The sequence below is a fragment of the Neltuma alba genome, unplaced genomic scaffold, assembly GCF_004799145.2.
Source record: "Neltuma alba isolate B1F8T4 unplaced genomic scaffold, ASM479914v2 tig00010746_pilon, whole genome shotgun sequence".
NCBI classification, from domain to species: domain Eukaryota; kingdom Viridiplantae; phylum Streptophyta; class Magnoliopsida; order Fabales; family Fabaceae; genus Neltuma; species Neltuma alba.
Genome location: NW_021635573.1, coordinates 1,056,309 through 1,077,266, shown reverse-complemented (window position 1 = coordinate 1,077,266; position 20,958 = coordinate 1,056,309). Strand labels below are relative to the sequence as shown.

The window sequence follows — 20,958 nt, the reverse complement described above, 5'->3', positions numbered from 1 at the left end:
CCTAAGATATTGCATTCCTATGTCTCGAACTCGAGACCTATGATTAAGTTAGAACAGTCCCAACCAACTGATCTAATTGTCAAGGTTGTGACTGAGTGTCTTTCATCTGGTAGCTGCGTTAGATTTAAATTTCAAATTTTAAAATCCCCTCCATGTTTTGTGGTCTCTCTCTTTCATTATTATGGAGTATGTATTTTCTTTTTTTTCTTTCAAATGCCTTCGTCCTTTCTCTTTCACTACTTCTTTGGTCCTTCGAGCTCCAATTCTTGCCAATTAATTAAGATAAGACTTATTTTATTTTATTTTTTGGCCTGAAGATAACACTTATTTTATTATATCCTACCTACCATTTGCATGGAGAATAATACCAGTGACAGAAGTAAGGCAAATATTTTGTTATTTGGTTCATGGAAAGGGGAAAAACAAAAAACAAAACAAAACAGATCCCATGCCAATGGTACTCACACAATGGTCAAATACAGGCCACTGGGTACTGTATAAGCCGTTTTAAAAACTATGCCTGACACGCATGTTTTTGTATACATCAGATTAAGTAATTTTGCTATTTGTCTATTTTGATTTCTGTGCGGGTTAATACTAATTTGGTTCTTTAAATTTTTTTATTTTGGTTTTGATCTTAAAGTTTCAAATAATATTGTAACCCCTCAAGTTTTTTTTTTTTAATTCAAAACATTGGTTCTTATAATCTAATAAAAACTTGAACTATTTTGTCTGAACCAAAACCTATAATTTGAAATTTGATGAATTAAAATCAAGATGAGAACAAATTTAAAGGAATAAAAATTATATTAATATTTTTCATTCTAATTAAAAGGCATGATAGTAAAACCTCATACTCTTCATCTTTCTTAATTTGTTTCTTCAAGTCTTGGCCTTAATGTTTTTTTTTCCTGATGATGATGTAAAATTATACTAACGCAGTGGTCAAAATGGCATCAGAAGTGAAGTAATCATATTTAGGGGTGTTTGGCATTCTCAACCGAGGTTTCAGGCATTTTCGCAAAACGAGATAATGCCTCACATATTAGTAATCCGTAAATCACTTCTGAAACCATGGTTTGGTCCAAACCCCCCTTAAAGAATGTGGAAAACATACCCGTGGTGAAGGCATGTCCTGTGATACGTACTGTAGATTGATGTGACTTCACCTCTCATGTTTTGTAGTAGAACTGTTGGCTTATGAGGTATTTAGATAGAAACCAAATTACAGTTTTAAGAGTGTTTTTATGGTATGTGAAGTAAATATGTGGAGAAATTTGTATCGTTTTACAAAAAAATTGCTTTTGAAAAGCACTTATATATAATCCCAAACACCCTCTTAGTCTATGGCTCTCTTTATACATTGATGAAATTTTTCTCATCAATTTTTACTTCTGCCATCTAACTTTAGAACTCATCCCAGAAATATATAGTTATTTTGCTTTAGGATTCAATTGACGCCCTCACGTATTTACGTTCCATCAATGGCACGACTTATCAGTGATATTCTAAATTTGCCACGAGTAACTTCTTAAATTAATTTTTTAAACTGTTTTGTTTTAAATTTCATTTATTCAATTTAATAAATTAATATCAATATTATTTTATTCAATTTCATTTATGAATTTAATTGCATACAATTTAATCAATATTAATATAAAATATAAAAATTATACTAAACAGGGAGTTCCTCAAAAATTTTATTTGTTATTTTTTATGTTTAAATCTCAATCAAAGCTAAGACTCAATTATTTATTTCCTGAAAATAATTGATAGGATAGCAACAAATAAATATAATCTCCCTTAAATCAATGTGTGGTTTGAGTTGGCAAATAATGTGGAGTTTGAGATTTGCAACAAAAGAAATAATAAAATAAAATGTAAATTAAGGAAAATTAGTAACACAAGTCTCTAATTTTAACTATGATATAAATCAAAAGCATATTTAAATGTACAATGATTTAAAAAGATATAAATTTTATCTCGCACACCCCACAAACACATAATATTTACATTTATTAAGGGAATGATTTCACTTAAAATATATAACAAATATACAGTATAAAATTTTTATTCAATATTTTATTCTGCCAGAAAATTTTTATTCAACAAAAACTAAAGCAAATAAAGATCAAAATAATGATAAATAAAAATTAAATTACGACTGATCAAACCTCGTACCCCGCATCTACTCACCTAGTCATTAGTATCGGAAATTTTATGTTTAACCGCATCTAGATTTTAAAAACATGATATATACCGGCTTATATCACCGGCTCTCGATACACATGATTCTAACAACAACACTTGAGGCATTATTGCATTCTAGACAGCAATATATCTGTCTCATCCGACACATTTAAGAAATACTAATACAACTCAGCTCCGATGTTGTAGCAACTAGGCAAGAACTTCAGTAAGAAAGTTCGCACGTCCTTATCCAAGCCTTAACCTATGTGGCAATTTGACGACTATAAAAAATAAAAGTAACACTTGTAATTTGCAAGTGGGAAGGCAATATCTCTTACCCCTAGCTTTGATTGGTCTCATCAAGAACAGGAAAAGCTTGGCGCAAGCTCAAGCTCTTGTTCTGTTATAATTAGTGGAGGAACAAGCCTGACAACATTTCCTTTTCCGGCTGTTAAAATTAGAAGACCAGAATCTCGGCATGCACCGACAAGAGGCGAGGCGGGAACATCTAAATCAATTCCTATAATTAAGCCAGCACCACGAATTTCTCTCACGTGCCGGTTTCCTCCCAACTTCTGTTTTAGAAGATCTTTGAAGAAGGAACCTTTCTTAGAGACTGAAGCCAGGAAATCAGGTTTTGATACTTTGTTCAATACAATAAGAGCAGCAGCACAGACAAGAGGACTTCCAGCAAAGGTGCTTCCATGGTCACCATAATTTATAGCAGAACCAACCTTTTCAGTTACCAGCACTGCTCCAGTAGGCAGACCGCCAGCAAGAGGCTTGGCAAGTGTCATCATATCTGGAAAGACACCATAAGCTTCATGGGCCCAAAGATACCCTGATCGGCCTAAGCCACATTGAATCTAGAAAATTGTACAAAAATGCCTATTAGAAAAAATGGAATAACCAAACATATGATGGCACCATATAATTTCCTCAGGCAAAAAATAAAATAAAATAAGATGATATGTTGGGGGAGGGGGGGATCCAAGTGACTATGTCCTCAGAAGTGATATGACAGCAAAAATTGTAAATTAAACTAAAATATCAGATGAATTTAGGAAAAGGCTGCTTGTTAGCGGCTCCCCAAAATTAGCTAAGAAGAAATGCATTTAATTACTTCTATGCAAGAAGACTATATACCTCATCAAACACAAGAAGAGCCCCAGTCTCATTACATACATTTCGCAGAGACTCCAGAAATTCTTTTGTGGCACTGTATACTCCCCCTTCTCCTTGGATAGGTTCCACAAACACTCCAGCAATCTTACCCTGGCGAATTAAGTCTATTGCTGCCTGGGTATTTCCATACTCTAGAAATGTCACTCCAGGCATAACAGGTTCAAATGGCGCTCTGTAATTCTCTTTGCTTGTCAAAGCAAGTGACCCCAAGGTTCTTCCATGAAAGCAATTGCTAAAAGCTATAAACTCTGTGGCTGGCTCTTTTCCATCAGCACATGTATGTCTTTGATATTTCCTAGCAAATTTAATTGCCGCTTCATTTGCTTCAGTTCCAGAATTGGCAAAGAATACACGGTCAGCAAAAGAATGAGCTACTAGAATCTTTGCAAGTTCTACCTGCGCCAAAGCCAAATTAATTATGAAATTTATAAGCGGTTCAAAACATTGATGTGACAACATAAAACACAAGACATGAAATCAACTAAACTAGAGTTACAAGTTAATAAACGAAGTAACAAAAATAAATCTCAAACCCTGAACAAGGACACAGCTATGATATTAATGGAGGGACAAGTAGGATTATAAACAGACTGTTTTACCCCTTCTAGACAGACTGTAGTATTTTTTATATGTTGCTTTATTTGGTTTACTATTTTATATCTATAATTCAAAGAGAACTTTGACATACAGAAATACAGGATTATTACGTAAACATTGCACACACTTCTAAGTTAACCAATACTTTTGAGTACCGAATTTCAGACCACTCACAAATGAAACATTAGTACACTGAATTGCACTCCTCAGAAATTTAGAATTTTCTTGCCATTCACAGTCCTTCCCTTTTGATGCCATTGCAAAGTTTAAAGCTGTATGATTTTTTATCAACTAGAGTGGGGCCAGTGCATTTCCACAGAGTCTAAGATGCACCACACTGTTCACGGTTTGTGAATAGAATTTCCTAAAAGTTCTATGTATATAACACTGATAATGATTTCTTCTATCTGGCTTAACCTTTGCCATTGTGAGTAAAGTGAAGCACTTCCAGAATCTCTATACAAACCTAAGCAACAATTTACACACCGTATACTCAACAGTGGGCACTAAATGATATTAACACTTTTGACACCTCTACAGCTCAAACCCTGACCTAAAGATAATCTCTAACCCTAAAAACCCTGCTAAATTAATGAAAATCAATACAAGGAGGAAGCATTCAACTTTGAAAAGGTTTATGATAAAAAATAACAAGTAGCAGTATTATTTCCTGGTTTACATTTTTCTAAGATCATATCTCAATGTTGACAACTTAAGAAATCATTAGCAGTTAATGTTATTTCCATGCTTTCTCAGAAGCTGAAGACAGTTTGTTTCAAATACAAGCAAATGAATCATGGCATGCCCATACCTGTGGGACTGAATGGTACAGATTGCTGACATCAGTGAGTGTTCTGGCTTGCTCAACTAGAGCCTCAAACCAGTCTTCATCCCCATGCCCTAGTGCATTAACTGCAATCCCAGAACTCAAATCTAAATATTCTTTGCCTTCAACATCATACAACTTACACCCTTTACCACTTTCAAGCACAACTGGAGTTCTTGCATACGTTCCAACCAAAAACTTCCCTTCTGACTCAATCACCTCCTTAGTCTTTCCCAGTGATATCTTCCCAGCATTATTTGGTGCCTCAACATCCACATTTAGACAAGCAGTCACAACCCTCTGACAACTAATTTGAGTAGATTTTTTTTTCTCTGGCTGATATGCTTTGTCTATCCACGTTGAAAAACCTCCGAACAATGCATGACAATTGAGAAGCTGAATCATTAAGACCAATGTTAACAGCACTCATTGTGTTAGCCAGCGGTTGCAGCTCTTGACCTTTTCACCCTTTCTCTTTGCTACAAAGAACGTCAAACTGACAATCAGCTTACCACAACTGTTTTAGAGAATCAAAATGTCAAGCCAATTTATTTTTTTTTTGGTTCAACTATATTTGTTCAAAGGAAAAAAAACATAAAAAGAACTAGGACTACTTTTAGTTTAGAAGAGGCCAAAACATGGCTGCATTAAAGTCAGAAGCAAAACGGGCCACATAAAATGGAATCCATTGAATGGCAATTGTTATAGAATATAGTGTGAAAAAAGGAAATGCTTACAATGACACTCAGATGAATGATAAATTTTTCCATATTAAGTAGACCTAAATATACAAAAATTACACATAATTTCTGGGCTATAACATGCTATTTCAAAACCTATCTTATATTCCCCTATCGTGGCCAACTTGAATAGAAGGCACAATCATCACGACCAATCATCTGATCATCTGAACTAGAATATATATATATATATATTTATATATATAAATGAAGAAGTTAGTGGAGGGTAATAAGAGAAAATGGACATTTTCAATTACATTTTAGGGTTTACAAAATCAAATTAGCTGCGAATCAGGATGTATCTCCATGCCTTCAAACAAAAGCAGCACTTCAATTAAAATGAACTAGCTCATACTGACCACTGAAAGAACGAAGCAAAAATAAAAATAAAAGAAGGGTTCTTACTTGCCTTATCACGCAATTCCAGAGTCTCTCCCAAGTAACAATGCGTCGATGTATAGAATGACCAAAAAAGAAAAAAAAAATCGTCTTCTTCTTCCGCTTGGTAAGGATCAGAATCAGAAAGGAAGAGAAGCTAACTAAATGTGAAGTCCTTCTCCTTCTCAATTATAGTGTTTTTTCCAAATTGGCCTGGCAATGGGGATTTGATTTATGAAAGAATCACTATGGCGCTATACGAGTCAGAGGCGGTGGCCTCAACTCTTGTTCGGTTGGCTAGCTACTATCTGAATATGATGAGGCTTTCTAGGTTAATTTTTTTGTGTCTGCTTAATGTTAATTGATGTTATGAATAGATATAACAAAAAGTCCAAATAAATGTTTGTCCTTTGATTTAAAAAAAGATAAGCGATAGTTTGAAAGAATCAAAATCTTTCGATTTGTTATAACTTCTAATTGCTTGTTATCATTTCCAATTGGACGATCCATTAATCCAATTAACGGAAAATTATAAATAGATCCAATATTTTTATTTTCACTCGAGATTCAGAATAGATGGACTCTCTGTAGGCCCTATTTTAGTGACATGATTTATCACCACTTTAGCAACACAACCGGTTACTTGGGAATCCCGGTTATTACATTTCTTGATAGCATCAATTAGCATTAAGTAGACACAAAAAAGTTAGGCTAGAAAGCCTCGTCATATTCAGATAGCAAGTAGCCACCCCAATAAAAGTTGAGGTCAACACCTTTGACTTGTATGGCCCAATAATGATTCTTTCATAAATCAAATCATGATTGTCAAGCCAATTCGAACAAACACTCTAATTGTAGCACAAAGCAGAAGAAGAAGGACTTCACATTCAGTCAGCTTCTCTTCCTCTCTGATTTTGATCCTTACCAAGCAGAAGAATTTTTTTCCCCATCCTGTACTTCGACATGTTGCTCGGGAGAGACTCTGTAGTTGCGTGATTAGGCAAATAAGAACCTTTCTTTCGTTTTTGATTCATTCTTTCAGTGGTCAGTACAAGCTAGTTCATTTTAATTGAAGTGCTACTTTTGTTTGAATGCATGGAGGTACATCCTGATTCGTAGCTGATTTGATTTTGTAAGCCCTAAAATGTAATAAAAAATGTCAATTTTCTCTCGTTACCCTCCACTAAATTCTTCATTTACATATACATTCCAGTTCAGATGATTAGATGATTGCTCGCGATGATTGTACCTTCCGTTCAAATTGGCATTAGTTGGCCATGATAAGGGAATATAAGATAGGTTTCAAAATATCATGTTATAGCCCAACAATTATGTGTAATTTTCATGTATTTTGGTCTACTTAATATGGAAAAATTTATCATGCATCTGAGTGTCATTGTAAGCATTCCTGTTTTTCACACTATATCTTATAACAATCACCATTTAATGGATTCCATTTGTTGATGTGTTTCCCTAACCACTTCATATTCATAATAGGAATATGGCAAATCATGCACAATGCTAGCCTTAGCAAGCAATTCCCAGAATTTGTTATTATCAAGATGTCTAGCTCTCATTTTCCTAGCTTAATCTAACATCATACTACCAATGTAATGGTATTTAGGGACTAAATGACATGACTTTACATGACGCCAAAGGGTGGAAGTGCCACAACTCTTACTCCCACAGCAAAAGGCTTTCCACACCCATTACATGTAGCCTTTTCTTGCCCATTTACTTTGCTAATTTTAGTAAAATACTTCCACACTTCATATGTGCATTTTTTTAGCTTTCTTTCCACCATTGTCATGCACATGCACAGAAGAGTCAGGTTCAGACCTTTTTTCTCCATCAACAACATTGGTTTGAGTTTGAGACTCATTAACAACATTCTTAGCACCGTCATCAGGCACAAGCATACTAGGACTAGCAGAAGACATCCTATATAAAACCAATACAACCACCACCAGCACACACCCAAAATACCCACATCAATACAACATTCAGCAATATATTAATTAAAAAAATCCAGATCGAACAGTGAAGAGACAAAATCAGAACATATTCAGATTCAGACTCCAGTGACCAGTCGACCAGGCCAGAGGGAGACGACGACAGATAGGGAACTAGGAACTAGGAAGAGACGAAGTGTACCTGAGATTGAAGACTCGAGAGCGAAAAGACGGGTGTCGAGCGTCGACACGCCTTCAGGTCCCGAGTTTGCGACACAGCCTTCAGGTCCCGTGGTGCGACTCTCGACTTGCCGGCGTTCAGGTTGACGAGAGGAGGTAGGTAGGGGCGACGCGGCGACGCCGATGACGATGAGACGATAAGCTCTGGACGGCTGGAGCCTGGACCTCTGGACTCTGGTTGTGGAAGATGAAATCGAAAGGTCAGCATTCAGGGCGTGTTTGGTTTGCTAAGAGTGCTTCTTTTATAATCATTTTCACACAAATCCAGATAAAATTTTTCCTGTCATAAAATTACTTTTGTTTTCACCCAAACAGTTATAAATGCAGGCAGCAAAGTGAAGGTTAGAGCCGGGAAAACGGGCCGAGCCCGTCGGGCCGGCCCGTTTAAAACCCGTTTAAGTCGAGGGCCGGGCTTGTATTTTGGAGTCTTGAAAGGGAAGTCGGGCTTTAAAAGGACCAGCCCTGTAGGGCCGAAAAATAAACGGGCTGGCCCTGTAGGGCCGCGGGCCGGCCCGTTTAGGCCCGCCAATTTTTTTTAATTTTTATATTTTTTTCTTAACTTAAAAAAAGAAACCCTAAATTTTAGACATAGCATATCTTAATTTTACTTATTCCAACCGTTCACATAGATAGCATTCACAAAAAGAAAAAAAGAATCATTATAGTTGTGGGAAAAATAACCAAAAAACGTGAAAATTGCAAAATTTAAAACTAAACATATTCACAAAAATATATTGTTATTTATAAGTTGTCAAAACTTGTTAAAATACTGTATGTGTAATTTTTATGGTCTTTATTTGTTATTCTCCCATATTTTTTATACTTGAAATATAATTGATCAAAAAATCTTTGAACTAAAATAAAGATCTATATCATTTTTATAGTTAGAAACAAATTTAGAACTAAAGATGATGGACTCTTTTCTTTTTTATCGGTATGACAAATGATTATTCTTTATGTATACTATGTTTGTTAGTTAAACTTTTTTGTTAATTATTGATAATTAAACCAGATCATCTACATTGTAATTATCTACTGAACTTAGTGCTTATTTAGTTGTTTACGTCTGTCCTCTATTTAGTTTGTTTATTCAATAGACTCTATTACACTGTGATATATGTTTAGACATGATGATGTTTATATTTGTGAGTTAATTTTATTTATATTTATACCTTTTATTAGTAACTTTATTGTTTTATTTTTATTATTTTGATAAAATATGCAAAAAAAATTTAAAAATTTCATTTTAGTTAAAAGGGCTAAAAGCCCGCGGGCCGGCCCGAGCCCGTTATCTCGCGGGCCGGGCTTGAAAAAATGAGTGATTTTTGGAACTCGGGCTTAAACGGGCCGGCCCTGCAGGGCCGGGCCAGCCCGTTTTCCCAGTACTAGTGAAGGTCCCGCGTTGCAGCGTGAAATGGGAGGAGAGAGATAGTGCATTTTGAACATTGAAGGAAAGACAAAAAAAATTCAAACAAAAATAAATAAATAAAACAAGCTAGCCTGCTAACCTTGCAAATTAGCCCATCACGGTTCAGTTTTGATGGTTATGGGTTTAAAAAATTTGTTTTAAAATGATTTCAATTTTTATCAATCCAATCAATTATTTCTTAGCATGTTGATCTCACAAACTTACCTATATTAAGGGCTCTATCTTAAACTTCATAAAATTGCTTTTAGATATGTGTTTGAATGAGTGTTTTGAGGCAAAAACGTGACTTGAAACACATGAAAAAAATTATTTTTTGAATAATAAGCTGGCTTTTATTGTTTGAATTAAGAGGTGTTTGGATAACTAAGGGTGTGTTTGGATGAAACCAAACCGTGGTTTGGAAAAGTGATTCTGGAGAATAGATTCTGGAGTGATTTTGAGAAGTGAGAGTGTTTGGATAGTTGTTATCAGAAGCACTTTTTATATACACAAATTACTAAAAAAAAAGACATAAGTTAATATGATAATTACAGAAAAATAGATTTTATAATATATTTAATTTGAAGGAATAAAATTGTTAATAATATATTTTTTACCAATATATTAATAATACTAAATAATATAATAATTAATAATAATTGTATGTATATTTTTTAAAATATAAGATTAAATATGTTAATAAAAAAATATGTTTATAAAAAAAATAACAAGATACATATCCTATAGGCTCTCACACTCTCCCTTTTTTTTCTTCAAAAGCAAAAATTTTTTGCTTTTTCTAAAACCATGGTTTTGGAGTCAAAACCATGGTTTTGACCCAAAACCATGGTTTGATTTTTGGAATGACTGTTTGGACAGTTTTTTACCCAAACATGGTTTGGGCCCCCAAACCATGGTTTGGATAAACATCCAAACGGTACCTAAGATAGTGTTTTTAAAAAGCACTTTTTTACAAATCGAAGTAAAGTTCTTCACATATTTAGTTTGTATATCATAAAATCACTTTTAAAACTATAGTTTGATACTCATTCAAACACCTTTTTATTAGTAATGTAACTTTTGTCTCCAAAACTAAAGCTTTTTTTTTTTTTTTAAAACTTTTGATGCTTGTTATTGTGGTGGCAATTTCATTCTTTCTCTACTCTTTACTTCCCATAGTTTATCGGTCACTTGATATTAGAAAGACTACTTACTTTACTGAATATCATATGACTAAAAATTAAAGTAGAATAACTTTTTAATAACTTTTTATTATTTTTTTTAATTTTCAATATTATTTTATACATTATATACTTACATATATTTGTATTTTTATTCATAATATGTTTTTATGATATTTTATAAATTTTATATTTGCATGTAATTATATTTTATTTATTAAATATTTTTTTTTTTTATAACTTTTCAATAATACATTAATTCTTTTTATTTTTAGAATATCCATATCATTTTTAGTTATTTTATATTTAAACTGATTTTTCTATTAACAATGTAAATAAGTTTCAACTTTTCAAAGTGACTTTTTATAAAAGTCAATTCAAATATAAATTACATTATATTAACTGATTTTTACAACTTACATTTGCAAAAGTTATGTGAAATAAAAGTTATTTTTATCACCGCTAATCTAAACATACCCTAAAAGCTAATTCAAATACCCTCTTTATCTCTTAATAAAAGAAACTATTAATAAAAGAATTTTTTTGTACTCCAATTACAAAATTCTCTAATTAACCATAAACATTTAGTTAAAATTTTCAAAATGAGTTTTCATAATTAATTATTATTAGTAACAAATAAAATATTGAAACTTATATAATAAATTATTAAGTAAATTTTGAATAATTGTGTAAAAAATTATGGAATAAATTTAAACAACTTATTTTCAAATATATTTCTTCATTAATATTCCTAATTATTTATGAAATTTTTCTCATCAATTTGTACTTCCGCCATCTAACTTTAGAACTCATCTTAGAAATACATAGCTATTTTGCTTTACAATTTAATTGAAGCCTTATGAAAAATAATATTTTGTGGCAGTTATTTTTTTCATGTTTGCAGCAGTTTATTTGTAGTGATTTATAGAACTGCTATTAAAATGGGTGTGGCAAAGTACTTTGCAGTGGTTATTTAAAACTATTACAAATGTTGTCAAAACTAGAAACTGCTACAAACCATGCCAGAACTAGAACTGCTACAAAGTGTGTTAGAGGCATTGATCGAATTTAAAAATTAAAAAAAAGATTGTTGTCTAGGGATTTATATTGATTTCGTTACAACTATCTTATTATCTACTTAATGTCCTTCAAGTATCCTATTTTATCCTATAAGGCAATGGAAGACACTTTCTTGCCCCTACCATGCCTTTGTGTTGGTTGCTTCTGACTGTAACATCAGAATCTTCCTGAGAAAATGTTTGATTATTATCTTGTAACTAAAAATTAAAAGCATGTTGTAGCAAAATACTTTGCTAGATTAAATCTTTCAATTTATAAGCGTTGTTGTCATTGCCCCTTGTCCTCTGTTGTCTGTTTATCTAATATTTCAACTGTTATACAACTTCACATGTAATCCCCCCTTTCTTCGCTTTAAAAGATTTCTTGATAAAAAAATAGAGAAAATTTTGATTAAGGACAACAGATGGGAATTAATTTCAAAGAGCCCCTAAAAAAATCTGAAATTTCAGTTCAGGATTCTAAAATTTCACTGAAGGACCTAGGGGGCAAAATGAAATTAATTCCTCAACCCAATTTACTTCAAATACCCTTCAAAATTTGCTGAGTTGAAAAGGCAGAAGAAAGAGGAAAAAGAAGGAAGTTGGCGCCAATTATTCCTATACCCATATAGTGATGAAGGGAGGTGATCGATGAGAATAAACTGAGAAAATGTAATGGGTGATGATCAGTCTGAAGGTGTATCCGTCAGTAGTCTATGGAAACTCATCGTTAGTGTTGGTGGTAGTGAGAGAAACCAAATCCCCTGCTTATGGTGTGGCATCGTGATCATCTCTGGTGCTTGGTGTATGAGGTAAAAATTTTTTCCAAATATTTGTTTTTTGAGCTAACTTGTTAAGCACAGTTGGGTTGTGGTGATTGAATAATGGAGAAATGAGTGTTTAAATGCATGGGTAAGTAGGTAATGAGGGGGAAAAAATCTGATAGTGCTTTAAATTTTAGAAAGAGACTGTTATTGTATTGTTGTTTGAAGTTAATAAACAAGAGGTGTTAGTGATTTTTGAAACCTTTTCAAAAGTGGATGAGAATGGGTGAGAATGGATGAGCATGGGTGAACAGTGATTGAAATGCGTGGTTGAAGGAACTTGGGGACGAATGAAAGGGAAATGATGTATGTGCTGAAATGGGTAATGTGAAAGGTAAAAGTGCAAAGAAATGGTAACCTGAAGTTGTGAAAATATGTATTCGGATTGTGATCTGGCAAATTAGAGTAGTGTAGGAAAATGGCAATTTAATGTTGTGAGGACCAGTATTTCTGTTGTCAAATTGTAAATTCATATTGTTAACATACATTGTCTATTATTGTTTACAGGTAACTGAAATTGAAAGCTAAAGGATGTGCAGGAATGGATTATAAATGGTTGCTAGTGGGGGGAAACAATTGTTTTGCTTCTTCCATACGAGAGGGGAATTTGTGAACACCCCAGATGGAAAATTGATATATAAAGGGGGTATTGTAAGTGGAAGATTGATCACAGCAGGGATGATATACGAAGAACTACAAAGAATGGTAGCAGATGATGTTTGGCCAGGGAGGGATCAATATAAAATGAATTACACAGTTAGATTTGACACAAGAACATTCTTGGACCTTGTTGATGATATTGGAGTTGCCCAATTAATTGAGTATAATGATAATAATGGGCATGTTTATATATCTAACAATGAAAAAGAGTTGAGACAAGCATCACAGTTGGAGAGTGCACAAGAGTAAGTTGTTTTTAATTGGAATTATTAAGATTTTGGTATAATTTTACAGAATTGAATTGCAAAACTCACATGTTATATTTATATATGCAGAATAGATGATTTGGTTGGGCCTACATTTGTAAGATCAGTATCTCCAAGTGTATTTGATCAAGATATGGGTAACCTGGACACATCTCCAACAGAAGATGTGGCAACACTGATAGGAATTGAAAGAGGGGGAAGACAGTCAAACATTGGAAGTTTAAGTGCAGAAATGTTGCCAACCCCAATGCCGGTGATGAATTCTACGAAGTGGACAGATCTGTTGATATCAAAAGGTCAAACTTTTGTTAATGCTACACATTTCAGTTTAGCCTGGCACACAAGTTTGGATACCTATATGTTAAGTGCTGTGTGGATGGTTGTCAATGGCAAATTTCAGCATATGGTATAGGCAAGAAGAATGAATTCCTAGTTGTAAGAAGATTTGATGATGAACACTTGCACTATGCGCAAGACAACTTAGTTTGTTCCCTACAAGAAGAAGTACAGACTTATTTTAGGAGTGATTGTAGATGAGTTGAGTTCCAGCATAGACAAATATCCCAACGACATTAGACGGGATCTAGAGAGAGAATATAGGTTGAGCCTTAATTACCAACAAGCATATAGGGCAAAAGAGAAAGCAGTGGCCCAGATTCATGGTTGTCTAGAGGATTCTTTTATGTTAATCGCTTGGATATGTGAAAGGCTAAAACAAACTGATCCAGAGACTATAGCAAAGTAGGTTGCATCATCAGATAATAGATTTTAAGCTGTATTTATTACGTATCGTTGCTGTATAAAAGGGTTTTTAGAAGGTGGTAGACCTATGCTATATGTGGATGGATGCCACTTGAGTGGTCTGTACAAAGGGATTTTATTGGGAGCACAAGCCTATGATGCAGACAATGAGTTATTTCTGCTTGCATATGCAATTGTGGGGGGTGAGACTTTCAAGGAGTAGGTATGGTTCTTGGGTAACATAAAGGATGTTACTAGATCATTGCAATTAGTAATAGTTTCGGATAGGCACAACTCAATCAAAAATGCAGTGCAAGTTGTGTTTGGAGGAGATCAGCATGCTTTTTGTTATTGGCATTTGAAAGAGAATTACAGTGCCGAGTTCTTAAAAATAACAAGGGGAAAGAGGAAGACCAATGGACAAACAAAGGAAGTTGCTCTGAAATTACTTGATTCAATTGTATATGCAAGACTGGATGGGGACTTTGATCGTAGTATGGAGAAGCTAATGGGATTTTGTCCAGAATTGGGAGGATGGCTACAACGGAATGGAGACATTGAGCATTGGACGCAAAGCAAATTTTCTTACAAGAGGTGGGACAATATCATGACAAATCTGGCTGAATCCTTCAATACCTAAATTGTTCGTGAGAGAAAGCACAACATTGCTGTCTTGATATGAGCATAGGAAAAAAATTAGCAAATAAGATGTATCGTAACAAATTGGCGATGAGCAATTGGACCAATGGTGTGGGACCAAATATAGAGAAAAAATTGATGGATCATATGGCTAGATCGGAAAGAATGGATGTACAAGACTATGGAATAAACACATTTAGGGTGAGGTGGGGAAACATGGATGTGCGGGTAAATCGGATATTACGTATATGCACTTGCAAACGTTGGCAGATGTCAGGACTGCCATGCCCACATGCATGTGCTGCAATCAAAAAGGTATATGGTAATTTATATGCATATGTGGATGATTGTTTTTTACTTCCATCTCAAGAAAAAAATTATCACAGATTTATTATCCTAGTTGAGACACATGACATTCCTAGGCCAGATTCCTTAGGTATGAAGAATACTCATCAACTACCTTTCTACAACCACCAATAACTACTCGGCATCCTAGAAGGCCTAGAGTTAGGAGGATTGAGTCACAATTTCAGGACAAGAAACTGTATCATTGCTCAAGATGTGGTGAAGGTGGTCACAGAAGAAAGACTTGTAGTAACCCAAACCGTATATGACTTTATTGCTAATAATAGTATTGTTTTGCTTCAATATACAACTACTTTTGTACATGAATGAACCCCAAAATGTAATTTTTTAGATTGGGTAGGGAAGTAGCCAAAACAACCCATTTAGTATTTTTGGTGGTAGGTTGGAATATATTTTGTATAGTGACATGATAGTTAAAATATTTTAGGATGATACTTGACGACATGGTATCCCAAGTACTGCATTGAAATCAATACAATTATGCTGTAAATGTATGGAAGACATTGCCCACTTGTGAGTGGACATATTTCTGTTGTTAGTTAGTGTATTCCTACTGCACATTGTCTTATTTGTGTTGTTAACTACACAAAATGTAATACAATTTCGTTACCCTATTAAGAAAATGAAGGCATTTATGCAAAGTCTAGGTTGCGAATAGTTGAGTCAGTGTTGTTAATAATGTAAATCCAGTTGCAAATTTTTTGAGCCTATTGTGAACTTTGGGGTCAAACTAGATAGAGAATGATGGCATTTGTGCCAAAAAAGGGTATAGTAAATACACAAGTCCCAATTGTTAATAATCTAAATCTAATTGCAAATTAGTTCATTAGACTTGTCAACTCTGGGGTTAGGCTTGTAGAAAATGATGGCATTTGTGCACAAATAGGAGCTACGAATACACGAGTTCCTATTGTTAATAATCTAAATCCAGTTACAAGTTGGTTAATTGGTGTTGTCAACTATGGGGTCTGACTTCAAAATAAAGGCATTTGGGGAGAAATGGGTGTTGTGAATACATGAGTTCCTATTGTAAATAATCTAAATCCAGTTGCAAATATATTAATTGGTGTTATGAACTGTGGGGTCATACCTGTAGAAACTGAAGGCATTTTCTGAAAAAATGGGGTTGCGAATACCCAAGTACCTGTTGTAAATAACCTTATTCCAGTTGCAAAATGGTTAATTGGTGTTGTCAATGCTGGGGTCAAACTTGTAGAAATTGAAGGCATTTCTGAAAAAAGGGGTTGCTAATACCCGAGTCCATGTCGTAAATAACCTTATTCCAATTGCAAATTGGTTAATTGGTATTGTGAACCATGGGGTCAAACTTGAAGGCATTTCTGGAAAAATGGGGAGTTGCAAATACAGGAGCTCCAATTGTTAATAATCTAAATCTAGTTGCAAATTTGTTAATTGGTGTTGTCAACTGTGGGGTCAAGCTTGTAGAAAATTAAGGCATTTGTGAAAAATGGGGAGTTGCAAATACACGAGTTCCAGTTGTTAATAATCTAAATCTAGTTACAAATTTGTTAATTGGTGCTGTCAACTATGGGGTTAGGCTTGCAGAAAATTAGGGCATTTGTGAAAATAGGGAGTTGCGAATACACGAGTATGAGTTGGTAATAATCTAAATCTAGTTGCGAATTTGTTAATTGGTGCTATCAACTATGGGGTTAGGCTTGTAGAAAATTAAGGCATTTGTGAAAAATGGGGAGTTACGAATACACGAGTTCTAGTTGTTAATAATCTAAATCTAGTTGCAAATTTGTTAATTGGTAGTGTCAACTGTGGCTTATAGAAAATTAGAGCATTTTTGAAAAATAGAGAGTTACGAATACATGAGTTTGAGTTGTTAATAATGTAAATCTAGTTGCAAATTTGTTAACTCGAGTTTGTAAACCTTGGACTAAGAGTAGATAGAAAATGGATATATAAGGACAGAGTTGGGGTTGTGAATAAACGAGTCCCTGTTGTGCGTATTTATAATTCTACTTGTAAATTGTGTAAAGCCAGGTATTCGTGCACATGACAGTCCGTAGGTTGATAGTTATATGAGGTAAAAACCACTTGTGAAAACATGAGTCCCTATTGTAAACTGAACTATCATTGATGCAAATTCCCTAATTTCAGTATTGAAGATTGTCAATCAAAGTGTGATATTTCTGGGAGAAAATAGCATAGCATCACTGGACATGTAATAAATACATTATATATATGTTCAATCTGATGACATAAAATGAAAGTGTTGATAATCCTCATATGGAAAATTTTGACACATCCTATGGTTGTCTAAAACACATATTTAGTAGACAGCTCCGTCTTTAATTTCCTCTCAGTTGTGTCTACATCTGTGAAAGTAGTTCCACAACAGCTGCTGACCATGTATTTCTTGGATGGGTAACAAGTCACCACAGCAACTCTGCCCTCATATAACTGAGTTCTTCCTGTTACACAACATAAACAAACATCAAACAAGGGGACATAGTGGAGTCCAGGATTGAGATATAAAAATAACACAGTCATACACAAACACTAAATGAACTCATACTTCTGTATAACAAGAAATTGTATATTCAATCCCATCTTTGTCTTCTGCGTAGGGCCACTCTCTGCGATATGTGATGACATAAATCCCACAATCATCGCTGGAGAATTGACAAACCCACACAATTAGGTTGTATTAAAAATGGGAAACGTAGCACATAAACGCTATTCAAAACTCATGTGTTCTGTTGGAGATGAACAACAGGGTAGAAGATCTCATTGTTCTTATCTGGGTTGGTCAGTGACTCCAGATCAAGCTTAAATCTCTTTAGTATGTCAACAAAGTTTACTCGCTAGACAACAAAAATACAACTGTCAAACACAAATTTCACTCAATGGTGACATAATTAGTGCATTAATAATTACTAAACTAACACAAATTTGAGCCATCATGTGCTGGTCTTTGTCTTTAGGATCAGCTTTTCTCTTCTACTTTTTCTTGGTATCTGTATCCACATCGCCACCATGAAGGGAGTCCAACACATAAAACCTTAGCGTGCTTGGTTGAAATACAAAGCAGAACTAGTGCATAGCAAATATGACAAGTCCAAACAGATAGTCATAATCTCCTAAATTATAGCCTAGGTTTTCTGGTAGTAGTTCTTTCAAGTGTTTCTGCACCTCCCACGATCTTGTTGTTGCGCTATTCCTATCTAGGATAGAAAACATTGGACACCATGATGTTGTTAAAATCCAAACTTTCATAGAAAAGACCCTAATTCTTATTATGTGCAAAAATTTTAGGTGTGAACATTGTTGCTCTATATGCAAATTTTTGAATTTTTTTGGTCACGGGACAGTGCAACTCTATGCATTGTCAGACACATGTACACCATAAAGTTGTTAATATCTAAAATTGAGTGTATATATCCTAAATCCAATTGTAAATTTTTGAATTGTTGTTGTAACAGGACAACGTTATTGAATGCATTGTGCGGGATAAACTAGTAAGCACTAACCATGAAATCAGCATCAAATATGTGCCTCTTCACCACAGAAGCTTGTTCTTTATGTTCACCATTCATTACACAGGCAATCAATGACATTATCTGCATATTTATGCAACATGAAAATTAAGATTGATTCACAATATATGCCTCTACAAAATCATTTCAACATCACACATACCCGGTTGCTTATCTACTGCCTTGGACCAAGGACCTGCAAGTCTTGCCGTGTTGCATAATAGCCAAACATGTTCACCAAAACCTTACACAACAAACATGGAAGCAAAATGAGCATAGTGCTATTATTCCCATCACAGAAACAACTCCAACCACTCCTACTTACTGTCCAACCTCCTCTTATGGACACCAATCACAACAAAGTTTATAAAATGATTTCTTCTCATTGACTTTGATCTTTCTCATGTATGTCGCTTGGTATGGTGACTTTACAGCTGGTTTATGACGTCTTTTTGACCTCCTTGCTGGTAGTTACACCGCTTTTCATTTTCTCTCCCCTTTATCAACTTCTTTTTCTTTTTCAAGTTCACCATCTTTCTCTTTTCCTTCATTTTCATCTTCATCTTCTTCTGATTGATTTTCTTCATCCTTTTTCTCATCATCATCTTGCTGTTCCCCTTTTTCTTCATCATCATCTTCTTCTTTTTCTTTTTCTTCCTCCTCATCTTTTTGCCCATTTTTTCCTCATGTTCAGCTTCATATGTTTCTTACCTTTTTCTTCGCCTCCATCTTCTTTTTCTTATTCTTTTCCTTCATCTTTATTTTCATCTTGTCCTACCTCTGTAGCATCTTCTCCTATCTTTTTCTTTGAGGGTGCATCTATTCCTTCTTCATCTTCTCCTTTTTCTTTTTCTTCATCTTCATCTTCATCTTCTCCTACCTCTGTAGCATGCATTCCTTCATCTCCCCCACTAGTAGGCTTTTTGCTTTGTAACTGCATTAGTTCCTCCAAAACAAAACTTTTAAGCTTTTCCATCTCATTATTTAATTTATTGTTGAATTTCAGCCAAAATTCCTAAATGTCCTGCATATTTAAAAGTTTATCAGTAAACTTACATTCACTGTCAGTGAATTAGACTAATTTCTTAGTACTACTTACTGGGTTTTCAAAACTTGTCCCCCTTGGCTGTGTTGCTGACTTGACTTCTGCAGTATTGCACTGTGCCATAGGCCATGTTTACTTCCCTTTTCTACTTTAATCCTCTCTTTCACAGTGTTCTCATCTCAAAACTTCATTGCCTAGGGTGATTTTGGTACAGCATTCCCCAAGGGGAACCTTTGCAAGAAGTAAAGGTGAATAAGAAAAACACAAGAAGTTATTAATCAGAGAAGGCAATACGGGAACAACTTAACTAGTGAGATCTTCCATTTAATTATGTGGACAAGTACTAGTAACAAATACATGCAGCCTCCAATGACTCCCTTCTTTGCTGCCCATGTTGTACCATTGTATTTCATCACTAAGTTCATCAAGCACAAATGTTGCCCAATCAAATTCTGCCCACTTATTCTTTGTCTAGGCTATTACTTTCAACACTTTCTCACTGACACTTGTACTCCTGGTGGGACAAAGAAAACTTCCTAGTGTAAAGGGAACAAAATAGAACTTAAACGTTCCATCATCTTCCTCACTCATTATCTTTTCCTGAACTTCAGCATGTTAATGGGGTGTATTTCCTTTTTAGCTCTTTCATTTCATCTTTGAAGCCATCTAACTTCACTCTTACACCTTTATCCTATAACCCCATTAGCACTTTCACATCTTTTGGTGTTATCATCAATGTCTTCCCCCTTATGGTCAGTTGTTTTGACAAGGGATCAGATGCACGCATCATCTCCATACATAATCCTCTTGGAATCTTGTTCAGGGTCATATTTAACAGCTTCCCAAACCCCAAATTTTGTACCCTATTCTTCAAATTTGTTTTCCCCTTAACAAATTTAGCAACTTCCTTGAATTTAGATGGGGAGCATTGTGTCGAAAATGGTGTCACGTATTTCTTCTTCTTTCGTTCTGATGCCTCTTCCTCCTTTATTCTATATGGCTCCTTCTCAACAGTAGTCATGTTCTTCTAAACTTCCAATGCTGTATCTGACACAGTTTCCATCCTTTGTATGTCCTCTTTATTCTTCCTCCAAAATTCAGTCTTAAAAACCTTCTACCCTGTAACTTTGGGATCCTTCTTACTCATCTTTTC

General features: G+C 34.5%; 1 protein-coding gene across 1 annotated transcript in view; it reads right to left on the bottom strand.

Moving 5' to 3' along the window:
- Positions 1-2,207: 2,207 nt before the first annotated feature.
- LOC114758762 (acetylornithine aminotransferase, mitochondrial-like) overlaps positions 2,208-20,958 on the bottom strand; it is a 50,851-nt gene continuing 32,100 nt past the window's right edge. The window contains exons 2-4 of the mRNA XM_028947850.1: positions 4,784-5,277; positions 3,337-3,771; positions 2,208-3,056 (exon numbers count right to left, since the gene is read on the bottom strand). Of these exons, the coding sequence (XP_028803683.1) occupies positions 2,550-3,056; positions 3,337-3,771; positions 4,784-5,203 (1,362 nt within the window). The 5' untranslated portion in view covers positions 5,204-5,277 and the 3' untranslated portion in view covers positions 2,208-2,549. The remainder of the gene's footprint in view (positions 3,057-3,336; positions 3,772-4,783; positions 5,278-20,958) is intronic.